Source organism: Hydra vulgaris, chromosome 08 (genome assembly GCF_038396675.1).
Source record: "Hydra vulgaris chromosome 08, alternate assembly HydraT2T_AEP".
NCBI lineage: Eukaryota > Metazoa > Cnidaria > Hydrozoa > Anthoathecata > Hydridae > Hydra > Hydra vulgaris.
The window spans coordinates 41273340-41289495 of NC_088927.1; the positions used below are offsets into that span (position 1 = coordinate 41273340).

General features: G+C 28.3%; 1 protein-coding gene across 1 annotated transcript in view; it reads left to right on the forward strand.

Moving 5' to 3' along the window:
* LOC100205269 (protein HID1) overlaps nt 1–16156 on the forward strand; it is a 79334-nt gene that overhangs the window by 53770 nt on the left and 9408 nt on the right. Inside the window, exons 20-23 of the mRNA XM_065803730.1 lie at nt 3786–3847; nt 10408–10510; nt 10743–10887; nt 12109–12158. Of these exons, the coding sequence (XP_065659802.1) occupies nt 3786–3847; nt 10408–10510; nt 10743–10887; nt 12109–12158 (360 nt within the window). The remainder of the gene's footprint in view (nt 1–3785; nt 3848–10407; nt 10511–10742; nt 10888–12108; nt 12159–16156) is intronic.

Below are 16156 nucleotides of genomic sequence, written 5' to 3' on the forward strand. Positions count from 1 at the left end.
GTTCCCAAATTTGCAAAATATTATAATGTAAAATTTATTATAATAGTTTATATATATTTATATATATATATATATATATATATATATATATATATATATATATATATATATATATATATATATATATGTATATGTATATATATATATATATATATATATATATATATATATATATATATATATATATATATATATATATATATATATATATATATATTAAACATCTTTCCTTTCAACAATGCTGCAAGCAACTATAAATATATATATATATATATATATATATATATATATATATATATATATATATATATATATATATATATATATATATATATTAAACATCTTTCCTTTCAACAATGCTGCAAGCAACCACTATTAGAGTTGGAAGTTACTGGAAGAGAAAAGATTAAGTTTTTAGAGCAAGATAACATTTTTTTTTTTTTTTTTTATGTTAATTCACCTCTCCAAGGCCAAGAAAGCCATACAGACAAGGAGGCTACTTAATTGTGGTTATAGCCCTCTCTCAACTCTATAACTCCAAAACATGAACCTTGGCATACAAGGCCGCTGCATGAAGAAACAAGTCGAGCAGGGTACTACCAGGGACATGGTGGGGATCAAACTCGGAACCTCTCGCTTATATATTAGTGCTTTACCACTACATCACTACCCCATCAAATTGACAGGCTACTTGAAATATTGCAAATTATATGAATCAGGAAAACAAGATAAAGGAAGCAAATTTTAAAGAACTGATGTTCGAGGAAAGAAACTAGATGTATAAGAATTTTTAGAGCACTTAGGAACAGTCACAGTAAAAGCATGAGACTTGATATAATGACGAGTAACATGAAAATGATTTTTAGTAGATGCCACAAGAGACGCTAGCTCTTTAGAGCAGTGCCCGTTAGAGTATTAGTAGAAAAGAGAAAGAGAAGCAACATTACTATGATGTGATAATGGTTGTAGGTTGGTTGCAAGAGCAGGTCCAACTATGTTTACATATGCTTTTGCACCTTGTCTAAAAGAGAAAGGGCATCATTAAAAGGTAAATAATAGAATCCAGAGTAAGAAAGTGTTGGGCACGATAAAGAGATGCAGCCTTAGCAGATCTTAATTTTGTAATGGATTTGATATATGGTTTCCAAGAAAGATTAGAAGTAAGAGTTAATCCTAAAAGATGAAGGGTAGATGATTATCGAGTACATTACTGTTCATAAATATAATAAAATCTAAATTATTGCAATAATGTTTGACTAAAAAAAATTAGGTTTTATCTGAATTAAAATTCACACGTCACTGTGAGCTCCATGCTGTAGCAGAAGTGAGATCTTTTTCAAGCTTAAATGCCCCCTCCAAGCAATCAGAGAGTGTTGGCTTCTTATTAAGACAAGAATAAATAGTAGTATTATCAGCGAACAATGCCACCTTAGGTGTGAAAATATCTGGAAGATCATTAATGTAAATTAAAAAGTGTATAGGGTCAAGGATTGAGCCTTGAGGAACCCCTGGAGTTACAGAATATGAAGAAGAGTGCTGTCCAGCAAGGACAACTTTTATACTACGATGGAAAAAGAAGGATTCAATAATCTTAAAGATGTTACCTGATACACTGTAAGAAAAAAGCTTATGGAGAAGACCAGCATGCTAAACTTTATCAAAAGCTTCAGAAATGTCAAAAGCAATAGTCTTAACCTCTCCACCTCTATCTAATGCATGATAAAACCTATCGGTTAGCAAATCAGCTGTAGAACAAGAAGATCAAAAACAATATTGATGATTAGAAAGTAAGTTGTTAGATTCAAGATGGAGAGATTAAGTGTTTCTTAATTAAAGACCCAAAAATCTTGCTTATGATAGGAAGAAGACTAATGGGACAGTAGTTAGACAAGTCAGATCGCTCTCCAGAATTTTTGAAAATAGGGATAACAGATGCCACTTTCTAGCATGCTGGAAAACAAGACTCTGATAAGCACTTGTTAAATAGTTTTAAAAGTATAGATGACAGCTCCATAGGAAAGCTCTGCAAGACTACAACAATTATGTTGTCCGGACCACAAGCTGTAGAATAGTCTAAGCAGGAAATCACTTTATATACAGAAGCTGGAGTGATACGAATGTCAAGCAATGGATCAACATGTTTGTTGGCTATATCAGGTAGAAGGCAATTTGTGGAATCAAGAGATGGTATTGATAAAAAGTTTTTGGCAAACAATTCAGCTTTGTTTTTAGGTGAGGTGACAAAGTCTGAACCATACAAGAGAGGTGGAATTACAGATTTGCCCTTATTATTAATACTATTAAAGATTCTCCAGAAGTCACGAGAGCCTAATTTTTGAGATGAAATACATGGTTTCATGACCTGAGAATAGCCAACTTTGGCGTTTAGACAAAACCTTTTTACAATGGTTTCTAGCAATAGTAAACAGACCTCTCTCTTTTGGAGAAATGTTTTGCTGATAGATATGGAAATAATGGTTTTGATTGGAAATTGCAGTAGCACAATGTGAGGTAAACCAAGGAGAAAAGTGAGCCTTGACTTGGAATTGTCAAGAAGGAATAAAAGATTCCATGCCAGCCTGAATCCAAGAAGTTATGTAAGAAGCACATTTATCAACAGGAAAATGAAAGATTTCTATCCAAGGTCCATCATGAAAAAAATCACAAAAAGAGTTCCAGTCAGCTTTAAGGTAGTTGTAAGAGGTACTATAATAGGGGGATTCTGGTGATGAAGAAAAATGAGATAATAGTTTTAGAGAGAGGTAAATGATTCAGGTTGCCTGGAAAACGTGTTCGATAATTGACTATTTGAGTTAGAGATTGAGAAACCCAAAAATTGTGGTGCTTAACACCTGCAGAGTCACTGGCACTAGAGCTGTGCCATTCAGTGTGATGAGCAATTATGTCACCAACAACAACAATATTGACTGTTAGATAAAGATAATGATGATGGTTTTTTTTATAGTACATACATTGACTATATTATAGCCTGCTGGCGTAAAGGAGTGTTGCTACATCGCCTAAGGATTTGACATGAGGCAGCAATCATTTCTTTCATGATTTCTGATTTCATCAGAAAAAGAAAAAAAAAGAAGAATGAAAGAAAGAAAAGATTGTCTCATGCTAAACCCTCAGTCAATGTAGAGGCATTCCTATGTAGCAGCAGGCTATATGATAGTTGATGTATGTACTACATATATATATGTATGTGTGTGTATATATATATTTTTTAAGTATTATTATAATTTTTGTTATAATAGTATTTTGCAAATTCCGCAACAATGGTGCCAAGTTAGTAAATTAGAAATGCTTTGCTGATATATATATATATATATATATATATATATATATATATATATATATATATATATATATATATATATATATATATACATATATACATATATACATATATACATATATACATATATACATATATACATATATACATATATATATATATATATATATATATATATATATATATATATATATATATATATATATATATATTTGCACACATACACACATGTTTTATTAGTACAAAATTTCATTAGCAGTTGCCATCAAAGCAACTTTACTTGAATAAATATCATTAGGAAAGTCAAATGGATTTACAATGCTGCTTGGGTTGTTTGTTTCTTTTTTTAATTGCTCACAAATATTTAAAACTAATACTTTCATTTGTTTTTTTTTTATTTTCACTATTATTTCCTTCACTTTTTTTTGATTTTACTTTATTTTTTTTAATTTAGTTTTTTTCTTAACCTTTTTTTTTTATTTAGTTTCTCCTTATTTAAAATCACTCTCGATGGTTGCTGCAAACAAACTGTTGCATCTTTTAGAGGTACTCAATTTTTAATCTTTAGCTTTCAAGTAACCATATGTATATTTATATTCCAGATTTAAAATTTAAAAATGCTGACTTCATTAATAAAAGTTTTTTAGAAAAAGAAAAAAAACAAAGAATAATTAAAAAAAGTTTATTTATATATATATATATATATATATATATATATATATATATATATATATATATATATATATATATATATATATATATATATATTACACAGGTCAACAAAAAAAAAATTTTTTCTGGTGCCGAGCAAGCAATTTGTTTTTTGTATAGCATTTCTCATTTTGATTTCAAATATGTAACTCTTTTTTTACCATCAGGTCAAGTTGTAAAGATATTTAGGTTCAAATCTTAAGTATTTAGGGTAAAGTCCCTAATATTGTCGGAAAAAAAATTATTCAAAAGTATGTCAACCTGGGTCTCAAAAGAAGCATATTTTCATAGAGATTTTTAAAATGTTATTCATTTGTAATAAAAATAAGTATTTTTTGTATAATTGCTAAATAACATTCTGTTGAAATTTTTTTAAGAGTCTTTAGCATTTTTTTACATAATTTTTTTGTCTATAAATTTTAAGGAAAAATATTTATGTTTTCTAAAATCTCTATGAAAATACGCTTCTTTTGAGACCCAGGTTAACATACTTTTGAATAACTTTTTTTTCGACAATATTAGGGACTTTACCCTAAATACTTAAGATTTGAACCTAAATATCTTTACAACTTGACGTGATGGTAAAAAAAGAGTTGAATATTTGAAATCAAATGAGAAATGCTATACAAAAAACAAATTGTTTGCTCGGCACCAGAAAAAAAAAATTTTTTGTTGGCCTGTGTTATATATATATATATATATATGTATATATTTATATATATATATATATATATATATATATATATATATATATATATATATATATATATATATATATATATATATATATATATATATATATATATATATATATGTATTATATATATATGTATATATATTATCTATATATGTATACATACATATATGTTGTCATTGTACATATTAGGTTGGCATTGCCGAATGCCGACCCTAATTCCAAGGGTTGTATATGTATGTGTATATATATATATGTATGTATATATATATATATATATATATATATAGCATTCAAATTTGAATTTAACTAATATTTCAACACTTACTTCACTAAATAATCTAACATATTATTTACCAATTAAAAGGTTTTAATGTTTACTGTTGTGTTAAATCATTATATTTCAACCAATGATCTGTGGGTCACCATCTCTGATTTTCCTGATTTTTACATATTGTTTTGTGCATTATGTATATAGGTTAAATTTGAAATTTCAGACTTCAAAGTACAACGGTTCAGAAATTATAGCCTTAGAAATATGACACAGTGCCCCCCTCCCTTAATTTACAAATGGTCAAAACAGACTACTTTAGAGCTGTATAACTTTTTTATCACTTTCAACAAGTGTCTCATTTTTTATATTTTATGGATAGTTCTCTTCTTTAAAAGTGGTTTTTATTAACTTGTGTTAAATTAGAAAAAAATTACGACCTCATCAACTTTGGAAAAAATCCTAAAATTGCTATAACGTGCCAAAATAAAACTAACTGTAGCATTATTCTATTTATCCACAAGTCTTTAAAGATAAGTTTTCTGATTAGCTACTACTGTCTGCAATAAATGAGCAAAATATAGGGACCTCGTTGCACTTTAGAACTCAAATATATCTAAAAGTTAAATGTCCATTTGCCTTAAAAGTCCAATATTCAGCCACTTTGAGATGCTTGTAAATTTTTCTAACACTTTGTTTTGATCTAAGAATAACAGCATATAAGACCATTAGACTCAACTAACTGAAAATGCAAACATTATAAACTTGTCAAATCCACACCAAAAATGCAAGCACTTTTAAATAACCCTATTTTTTAATTATCAACGATTGAATGTCTTGCTAGAAACCAGTGCCCCTCTAACCTGCCAACGGGCCATATGAAGGGTGCAACTAATTATAAGTCATTTCTTGATAAAAGTAAGATATGGTTGGTTGTCTTCTCCTTGATCTGGCCTTTATAGTAGATAGGGGCACAAATAAAGGGGGCAGTTACTTTTTAGTGACCTTCATTATGGTTCAAATGAAGGTCTCTAAATGAATTCAGATATTTAGATACTTAATATCTGAATATCTAAACTAATTTCAAAATAAAACCATTATTTCTTTAAATTCTGTTTTATTATAGGTAGTCAGTGGTCTGTATGTGGTCTGTACCCCCTCCACACCTTCCCACCCCCCACCCCCCCACACACACACACACACTCACTCGCTCATTAAGGTGAGGATGAGGGGTGTTTGGGGTGGCACCAATCAAAGAGAAAGGGGGTCAACCAACTTACAAAGACACAAACATTTGTTTTCTAACATGAAACATATATGATTCATTTTCTAATGATTATAAAGTTAAGACCATTAGATCTTTATTGCATTTTTTCAAGCTTTTACCATAAGATTCGAATTTTGATAGTGACTATCAAAAATTTGTGACAGATTTTCCTGCAAATATACAATGTTATGGTCTTAAAAGAGGATTAACGAAAGTTAATTGAATTACTAAAAGTTAGTTGCCCCCCCCCCCTCCTTTGATTGGTGCCATTCCAAACACCCCTCACCCACACCAGTAAGTGACTAGGGGGGGGGGGGGTAATGTACTTTAATTGATTTAAAAATTAATGATTTTTAAATAGTTCAAAAGTTTGTGGACATTCTGACGCTTTTCACATTTTTCCCCAAAAAAATGCTAGTTTATTGCTATTGCAAAATACTCTTTGGAATTCCAAAGAGTATTTTGAGATTATTATGATTATTTTGAGAGTATTAAGAGATTAAAAAGCTTCGTTTATAAGTGGTTGCGGTCACGGTTGAGGTCACATTGGTTAAAGATTCATTATAGTGATAAAAGCAAATTTATGCAGTTCTGATCAGATAAAATCAAGTTTCTTTGACATCATATAGGTTCAAAATATGATCCTAAATCTCATCTGCTTTCCATAAAACATGAAGGAAGTAATGTAATGTTTTTGGGATGTTTTCGTCAGGACGGTGTTGATCCGCTTCATAGATATAATGGAACTATATCAAGAAATATACAAAAATGTAAATACAAATATGTAAAATCATTGTGTTACCCCATGCAAAGGATAAAATGACTCGTGGATGAATAAAAATCATTAGGAGAAAAATCCCAAACACACAGGCAAACCAGTTCAAGAATTTTTTTTAAAAGACTAAAGTTTGTGTTTTGAAGTTTTTATCCCAGTTAACTGAGTTATTTGAGATTAGATGTCCTTATTATTTATGGGAACATGTTGACCATAAAATATTAGCCATCAAGCTACCAATCATGCAAATTTATTCAAACTTTATATATATATATATACACACACACACACACACTGATGTGTGTGTGTGTGTGTGTGTGTGTGTGTGTGTGTGTGTGTGTCTATATATATATATATATATATATATCTATATACAGACATATATATATATACATATATGTTATATATATATATATATATATATATATATATATACATATATACATATATACATATATGTTATATATATATATATATACATATATGTTTACATATATATATATATATATATATATATATATATATATATATATATATATATATATATATATATATATATATATATATATATATATATATATATATATATATACTTCAAACACACATGTGTAAGTCAGTTTAAGTGGACAAAATAAAGCCTGTGCAAAGTATACATTTTTGGTAAAAAAAAAAATGTTAAATATGTTGATATTTTTTACTTTAAAAACTTCTCACATGATGTAATTTCAACATGGGTGCCAAACTTTAAGTTTAAAACTGTTTCTTTTTCAAATTGAAAAATTAGGAAATTTAATTTGGCGTTTGCTAAAAATAAACTTTTTTAATAAAGTAATATTATGTAAAATATAAAAAAATGAAATCAAACACTTTTTTCAAACAGCTATAACTATTCCTTATTATTGTTGTGTATTATAAGTTTATTGTGTTAAAAATGCAGATGAGAAATATATGCATGCTTTTAAACAAAATTATTGGTTTGACTATATATGAAATAAAGTCAACAAAAAACCGAATTAATTTAAACATAAAATAAAGTTAACTCAAGAGTAAAGAAACAAATCGAAATAAAAACATTGAAAATAAACAAATACATAATGTGAAACATATCAAATGAGTAGGAAAAAAAGTGCAGTTACAATCTGTTTGCCAATGAAATTTTGTTATAAATGGTTTTTGCTTTATTTCTAATTTTATAAAAAATGTTTGAAATTGAAATGTTCCTGACTGCAGGAGAGCAATCTTCAATGTGCAAAAGTCTTAAATGACTAACTTGTGATGTGGGAAGAATTCTTCCTAAAATTTCCAAAAAATTCTAGAAATTTCCTGAATGTTAAATTATACAAATGTAAACATATTAATTAATTAAAAACTTCTTTGTTGAAAATATGTTCATAATTTAGTAATAGATAATTCTAATTAATATAAACACCATTAGCTTTGATCACAGTCTCATTTCAAGGGCGAAACTTGGTACAGGTTTTCCAGATATACTTAGCTGACATGTTGGACTAGGCCCAGGTAATGGAAGTCTTCAGGACTTTATCATTTGGATGTTGTTGTTTACAAGATATGGCCTAAATAGAAAAATACAGAAGGTTTTAATCTGGAGAACTAGCAGGTCAGATTTCTGTGGTATAGTAAGAAATATTCTCTGACAGCCATGTCTGGATGAGTTTAGCTGTGTAACAGAGTGCACCATCCTGTGTGAAAACAAATCACTACTCCTGAAGTTGAATTAATTCTTTAAGAAATTACAAAAATATTTTTAAATGGTTTTACTGTGCGTCATTTTTTTTGGACTAGGCTTAAGGACAGATCACTAATATTTTTGCAAGACCTCCTTATTCGGCACCTGAATCAGGTTTAAATAGACATGGTTTCTCCATACCTTAATGTTATCTCAAATGAAAAAGCAGCTTGCTGCAGGCAAGTTCTTGTTTTCTTTAGTTTTTTTTAAGCTTTCATTAATTGCTTTAGCGCATTTCATATCATTAAATAGCCTACAAAGTTCAAAGAATTTCAGGTCAGCCAAGAGTGCCGTACTAAGCTGATGTCAGGTCGGCAAAAAACTTATTTGGAATTTTTGCTTTCTGTTAAGAAAGGAGTAATGATTAATAGATTATAAAAGCATTGCTTTATAGAAGCATAGCTTTAGACAATAATATTTTAATGAATGTAGCAATTATTTATGTAAGAATATAGCAAATCTATGAATTAGTGATTATTTAGTTTTGTTGTTGTTTTTTAACAACAACAAAAATCATAGTTTATTACATTTTTATTGGTTTTTTAGATTATAGAAAGAATGTCGTTTAGAAATAAAAATTTAGTTTATGTGCTTTAGGGAAAGATTTTATTAACTGCAAATTGTTTTAAAAAATGATAAGACAGTTTACATCTGTTTACAGTTTACATCTGGTTGTTCTAACCTCTATAGCGAAATATGAGTTTATTTGTCCTACAGTACTTGTTTTCCATATTTAATAAAAAAACACTCTTTGAAATTGTAGCATAGTATAACCTTGTAACTTAATGTAAATAAATGATCTGACCCTTTAAAAATAACATGGAAGGAAAAAAAAGAAATCTAAAAAAAGATAATGCTAAATATAGTTGTTTTTTCTTATTTATTAGCCATGTTTCCAGGCAATTATTAAGTTTGCTTTGTGTAACACCGTCGCGTTTCTTATTTTAAATGGATTTAATCAAAACCTTAATAAAAAACTTGAATAAAAAAAGTTTATTTTTAATTAACACATGTTTAATGTAGTTAGTACCCAGACTATTAAACTTAATCGACTTTCTGATCTTAAATAATATTTAAAAAAATCGTATATATGTAAATAAATGGTTTTAACAAATATAATAAATTAATATTAGATTTTAAAAGAATAATAAAATAATAATCGCGCTAAAACTTCAAGTAAAAAAGCGTGAGAACAACAAACATTTGAAAAGTAAATTTTATTAACTTTTAAATGAATAAATAACCTTGCTATGCTTGAATAAATTTGAGAAAAAACAAAAAAATTAATTGAAAAATAACGATTTTTTTTTTAGTTTAAATTTGTCAAACTTGAAAAAGCAAGTAATTACAATAAATAAATAATGAAGTTATAATGAATATTGCACTTTTTTTCATATATTTATTTTTGCATGACAATTTTGGTCAGCAATTGTAAGCTGTGGTAAAGCAAAAATAGGTTCGCATCATCATTGCCAAATTTCGAACTGAATTTCGCAGGCTGCATTATATTTGATTTTTTTTTAAATAATATAAACAGTGAAGTAACAGTGCTGAAGAGCAGAATTTTGATTCTGTAAAAATTGCTTTCTTGTTAAACTTTATATTTTTCAAGATACCATTTTTTAATTTGTTTTGGTTTAGGCTTTTTCAACTCCATGGTTTTTGTTTGCAAATTCAACCAATCACCACTTAGTATTTTTTCTTCTGGAAACATTTAATAACATTATTCAATACCAGTTTGATGGTGAGTCAGAGCATTAATTATTAATGACTGAAGCATTAAAATATATAAATGGTTAACAGTGAAGTTATTTTTTGTTTTTGATTATGGTAAATGGTAATTTTTTGTTTATGATTATTTTAAATAGTTGAAGTGTGACCACTATCTGGGATAATGACTAGTTATCTATAATATTTGTATTTGTTGTAGCACAGATTTTTTATTTAAATTAGGAATTTTTTTTTAAAAAAATTAGGAAATGCTCACATGGTATATGCAATCATTCGCAAACGCAACGTATTTCATCAGATGGCTAACCTCCCAACTGATCCTTCTACTGTAAAAAAGCCTGGAAAAACTATAGATAGAAAAGACACAGATTCTGTATCATCAGAAGAAGGGTAAAAATACATAATAATTGAAAGTTAAAATATAAGTTAAATGTAATATTTAGGCACGTGTTAATAAAATGGCTATTGTTTTTAATTGTTAATTAAAGTTAATTTGCATAAAGTAATAGTGCAAAGTCAGTGCAGAAGATCAGTTACCTGTTGTCAGGATAAGTTGATCTTCATTGACATTAGTTACCTGAGTGTAAAGTGGATTTTTTGTGGGTGCTCAACTGAATAATTGTTTTGTTTGACATAATGCTTTTATAAATAATTTTTCAGGTCATAAGTATTTTTTTGAGCTTATGCTAAAGTATTTTTGTATGAACAAAAATGGTTATAAGTAGGTGTATATTGATTATAAGGCTTTATGTGAGCATATAAAGATTATAATAGCTTTTTAAGGTTAAGAATTCAAGTTTGCTTATATTTAGGAACTTTGTGCCGGTCCTCTATTTAGTTGCAAATTTTATGTAGTAGTTGTGTGGCCATGGATCATTTAGATCATGAATTATTGGCATGGACCATATAAATCATGAGAATGTAGAGCTTAATAGGATGTTTAATATAAAATTGTAATATTAATAAGATGTTTTTTTAAACTTTTTTGTTGCTTATGAAGAGCCTGGGGACAAGTCGTTTAGCTCTATAGTTATTTTGGTAGTTATTTATTTTTTGTGAATAGAAACTATTTTTAGAAAGAAATAATTAAAGTTACCAAACTTTAATTATTTCTTTCTTTTTGTGTCCGCCATTTAAAATAAAATCATTGCATACTATTATAACTATATGCTAGGAAAAAAAACAATCAATAATTACAATGCATAACAGTTACCATAACAAACAAATTTCAATAATGATGCAACAAAACTTTTATTTGATGGAATTCTTTTGGTTAGAACTTGCAGAGAAGTCTCTTCTCAGCGATTTCTTCAAAAAGTGGCCTCCTTCAATGTTTCTTGAATTTGGAGTTATCAGCTAAGGGTTAAACTAAAGGTTTAACCCCTAGCCTCAAACATTACATGAGGCTGCTTCAAAAAGTGGCCTCATGTAATGTTTCCTGAGCTTGGAGCTATCGGTTTAAGTAAAGGTTTTTAAAAAAACAACGGAGAAAAGTAGGAAAAAATCTTTTTAGATAAATCACAGGATCTTGAAAGTAAAAAAAATGTTAATGATGTTTTGATAATAAACTTATTTATTGTTTATCATTAGTTGTTTCTTTTTTTTTTTTAGAAATTTCAGGCAACCTAGATTAGAAAACATTCCAACAACAACCAGAACTGGTAAAAATTAATTTATTTTTACATTATTACATAATCACATTATATATTTTTTTCTTTTTACATTAGATTATTCTACAATTAACATGATTGTTACATAAGTTGTAATATGTTTTAGCAAATTTGACTATAACAGTTTAAAAAGTACTGCACTTAACAATACTGACATTAAAAGATTCTAAGTAAATTTTAAAAAACAATAAATCATTTTGTTTTAATTTTATATTATATAACAAGACCTTAAAGCTTTTGATTTTCCTTAAATCTTAATGAGTTGTTAGGATTACCATTATCATCAGTTTAGTATCCTTGTACCCAAATTTGCACAGATTGAGTATTCTTCATAATGTCTTTTCTCTCATGTTCTCAATCTTGATATTTTGTTGTATCTAAACTTGTACAGATTGTCATTTGTAGTGCACTCACTCTAAGCTTTTCTACTTCTACCTTTTTTTCTTAAAATACTAATTCTCTGCATGTTGATACCTATAATCTGCATTTTTATACTACACAATTAGGGGTTATCGGAAAAAAAAAAATTTTTTTGAATTTCAAATTGTAATAGAGCGTAGAAGTTGCATAATGATATAAGTAGTAATTGTCTCAAACTTTTTTAAAAGCTTTTGAAGTCTTCAGTTGTTATCAGGGTTCAAATGTTTTCTGAGATTTTTTACAAAACAAAATAACATATTCTATGCATGCACTAGATTTACAAAAGAGTTTAAATGTTACACAATGATCAGTTCAAAATGTTTGTCAAATGATCAGTTAGAAATGAATTTATTAGAAAATGATCAGTTAGAAATGTTTACAATTTGTACGAAACTATTTTAGTTGCTGCTCGAAGGTTTTTAAGAAAAAGTGTTTCATAAGTTTTTGCCAAACAAGCTCTGCAGTCCATAATATACAATCAAAATTTTATTAAAAAGGAAAAGTTTCTTTATGTTTAAACTTTAGTTATAACAAAGTTCAATTATCTTATTCATTTGTCTCTGTCCGAAACTGTGTTATTGTATTGAATACAGGTATTATTTTTTGCTACAAATTCTTGCACGAATGAAGCCATCTCTACTAACTGAACCCCAAACTTGATCTAAAGCCTCAGTTACAAGATTAATTCATCTCTACTCCTTGAGTATGGCATGAAAAGTGCTGCACATCTGCAACATATTTGTTAAAAGTTCTATTAGATTTTTGGAGAACTTTTGAACTTCGTTTCTTTCATAGGTTTATTTCTTTCATAGGTTATTTTTATAGTTTATTTCTTTCATAGGTTATCTTTCATAGGTTATTTTTTGTAATGCTAATTTTCTCACATGTGGTTGAGTATCTGATATCATAGCACAAAGCTTGATGGGTAAAAAAAGTATTTGTTTGTATCACTGGTTGATGATAGTTTTTATGCCACTACTGGCATACCTGGATAAATTAATGGCTAGCTATATATGTAGCATCTTTGCTGCGTGATTTAAATAACGAATTCAACAATTTCTTTTGTTTAATGGTTCACTAAATCCAACTTAATACAGCAAAGTTCTGTTTGCAGTGGTCACCCACCTGACATGGTTAAGTTTTCCAGGATTTTTGTTAGGCAAACCAGATGGATAATAACCTGTAAATACTGCCGTGCATATATCAAGTAAATATTAATGGCCAGAACTGTGAAATGAATTTTTTGAGCATCAATAAACCATTAATGCTCAAAAAAGTTTTTTCAGCAAGTGGACACCCTGTTCTAATTTAAATAAAGTAAAAGCACCATTTAGAAATCCGGTATTGACAACTGTTTTGTCACAACCCATAGCAAATAATTTGGATGTATCAGTATAGTTTTGAGTTAAAAATGTGCTTATACTTGTTTTAATGCTGTATCCGTGTCCTGATGCAGTCACTTTGATACTTTGATACTTTGACCCTTGTACAAAACTACATGCTCTTACAAACTTTCTAGCATTAGAATATTTTCCTGGTCTAAATGTTGCATTTCAAGTCTTTTTTTCTTTTGTTTTCTTTGAGCTTTATTTTTATCAATTACTTTAGATTGGTCTCCTTTTGAAATTATGTTCATATCTTCAAGCACTGCACATGATATAAATGCAGCACCTCTGCTTGAAATACTTATTCTAATGCAGACTTGTGATGAAGATAGTAAGGGTGATCTTATTTGTTCAGTTTTATCTTTTCTGTTCTGTTTTTGTTTGTGGTCTTTAGCTGTGTCTAAATAATCAGCTATTTCAACTAAGAAGCCATCAGTCAGAATGTGGAGATGGAGAATGAAAACTTGAATTCTGAAAGTCAATTAATGATATTGCTTGAACTCCAATGCCTGTAATAGTACAACACCTTGTCGATGGGTTAGACAGTAAAGGACTTTTTACTCTGTTTTTTCGTACTTATTTGTGCTGCAGCTTAAAAGTAGTTTTAATATCGATACCATCCATATACATAATTTGCATAAATTTTGTTAAACTTGTTTCTCCGCGCAGCGGCCTTGTTCCTCAAGGTTCGTGTTTCGGAAATATAGAGTTGAGAGAGGGTTATAACCACTATTAAGTAGCCTCCTCATCTGCAGTGGCCTTCTCGGCCTTGAGGAGGTGAATAACAAAAAAAAAAATCTCTGCTTGCTGAGAAGATTATGTTCTCTCTCTCTTACCCTTTTTACTTTTTCGCATTTAGAAAAAAAATTGTTTTTTACCACTTTCCACTCTCATTTTCTGCATTGAGGAAAAATAACTTAACATAACATGTTTGTATGTTGGCAAGACATTTTCGCTAAAGTCTGCTGGTGAACTAAAGCTACGACTTGTCAGCTTTCTTTTTGCAGCAGGAGACAGTTTTGCCAAAACTTTCTTTTTTTCTCAATTTATTTTATTGATAAACAATAAAAGTAAATGAGAACTCATAAGTTATAAGCTGTGCTTTAAATAATACAGTGATACATAGTTAATGCTAATGGCAGTAATACATAATTAATGGTAATGCTATTTACTGCTATTTGTCTGAATATTTAGTAAATAAATGATATAAATGATCTGGTCCAAAGCAAATAATGGCAAATAATACTGATGGTGGTGGTAATAAGTGACATAAATGGTAATTGTTAATTAATTGGTGGTGACTTAACAACTAATAAAGTTAAAAATTCTATTTTACATATATTAATGTTAATAATCACTGCTGTGACCATTGGTCACAGAATGTTTGGAATGTAACATTTTTATTAGATTTATTCCATTATATGAGTGACAACAAATAAGAGCATCATTAACATAATTAAAATTAATTTATTTTAAATTAAAATTGGAACCTGCTATTTATTCTTGAGAGAAATAGTTGTTTTTTTTTGTAAAAACTGAGTCCTCTAGCGGCAGCTGAAGACATTGAAATATTTTCTTCAAAGTTGTAAACATTTTTAACTGAACTCTGTCAATAATCTAATATATGCATAGAATTTTTTTTTTTTTTTTGCAATAAATAACAGAAAAAGTTTTTTTTTTAAAAAAAAAAAAACACTTGGCACCAACTAAAGACATCAAAAAAATTTTAAAAAACTTGGCGCAATTAACAACTTTTCTGCTCTATTAAAATTTCAAAAAAAAAATGTTTTCGACACACTCTACATGCTAATACCTGTCATCTGCATTTTTACACTCTACATGGTCGAACTCTCGTTACTTCTCGTTACATGGCTGAACTCTTAAAAACTAGTAGCTCAAAAAAAAAATAGTAAGTTATGTAAAAATAATGACAAGTAAGATCACACATCTCAAGATTTTTTATAATCTGAAATCTGATCCAACCAAAACAATAATAGCAGTTTCTATTAAATAACCTCCAGAGTTATTAAATTATGCATCAAAAACAAAAAAATTGCGTTGCAAAAATAAACAAGTCTTACAAAACTAATAAAGGCAAAGTTTGATTTTTCTTCAAAATCTGAACTAAATTTGTTGCCTTTGATTTCTGATTATTGAAACAATAATCTTAACTATATTTTAGCT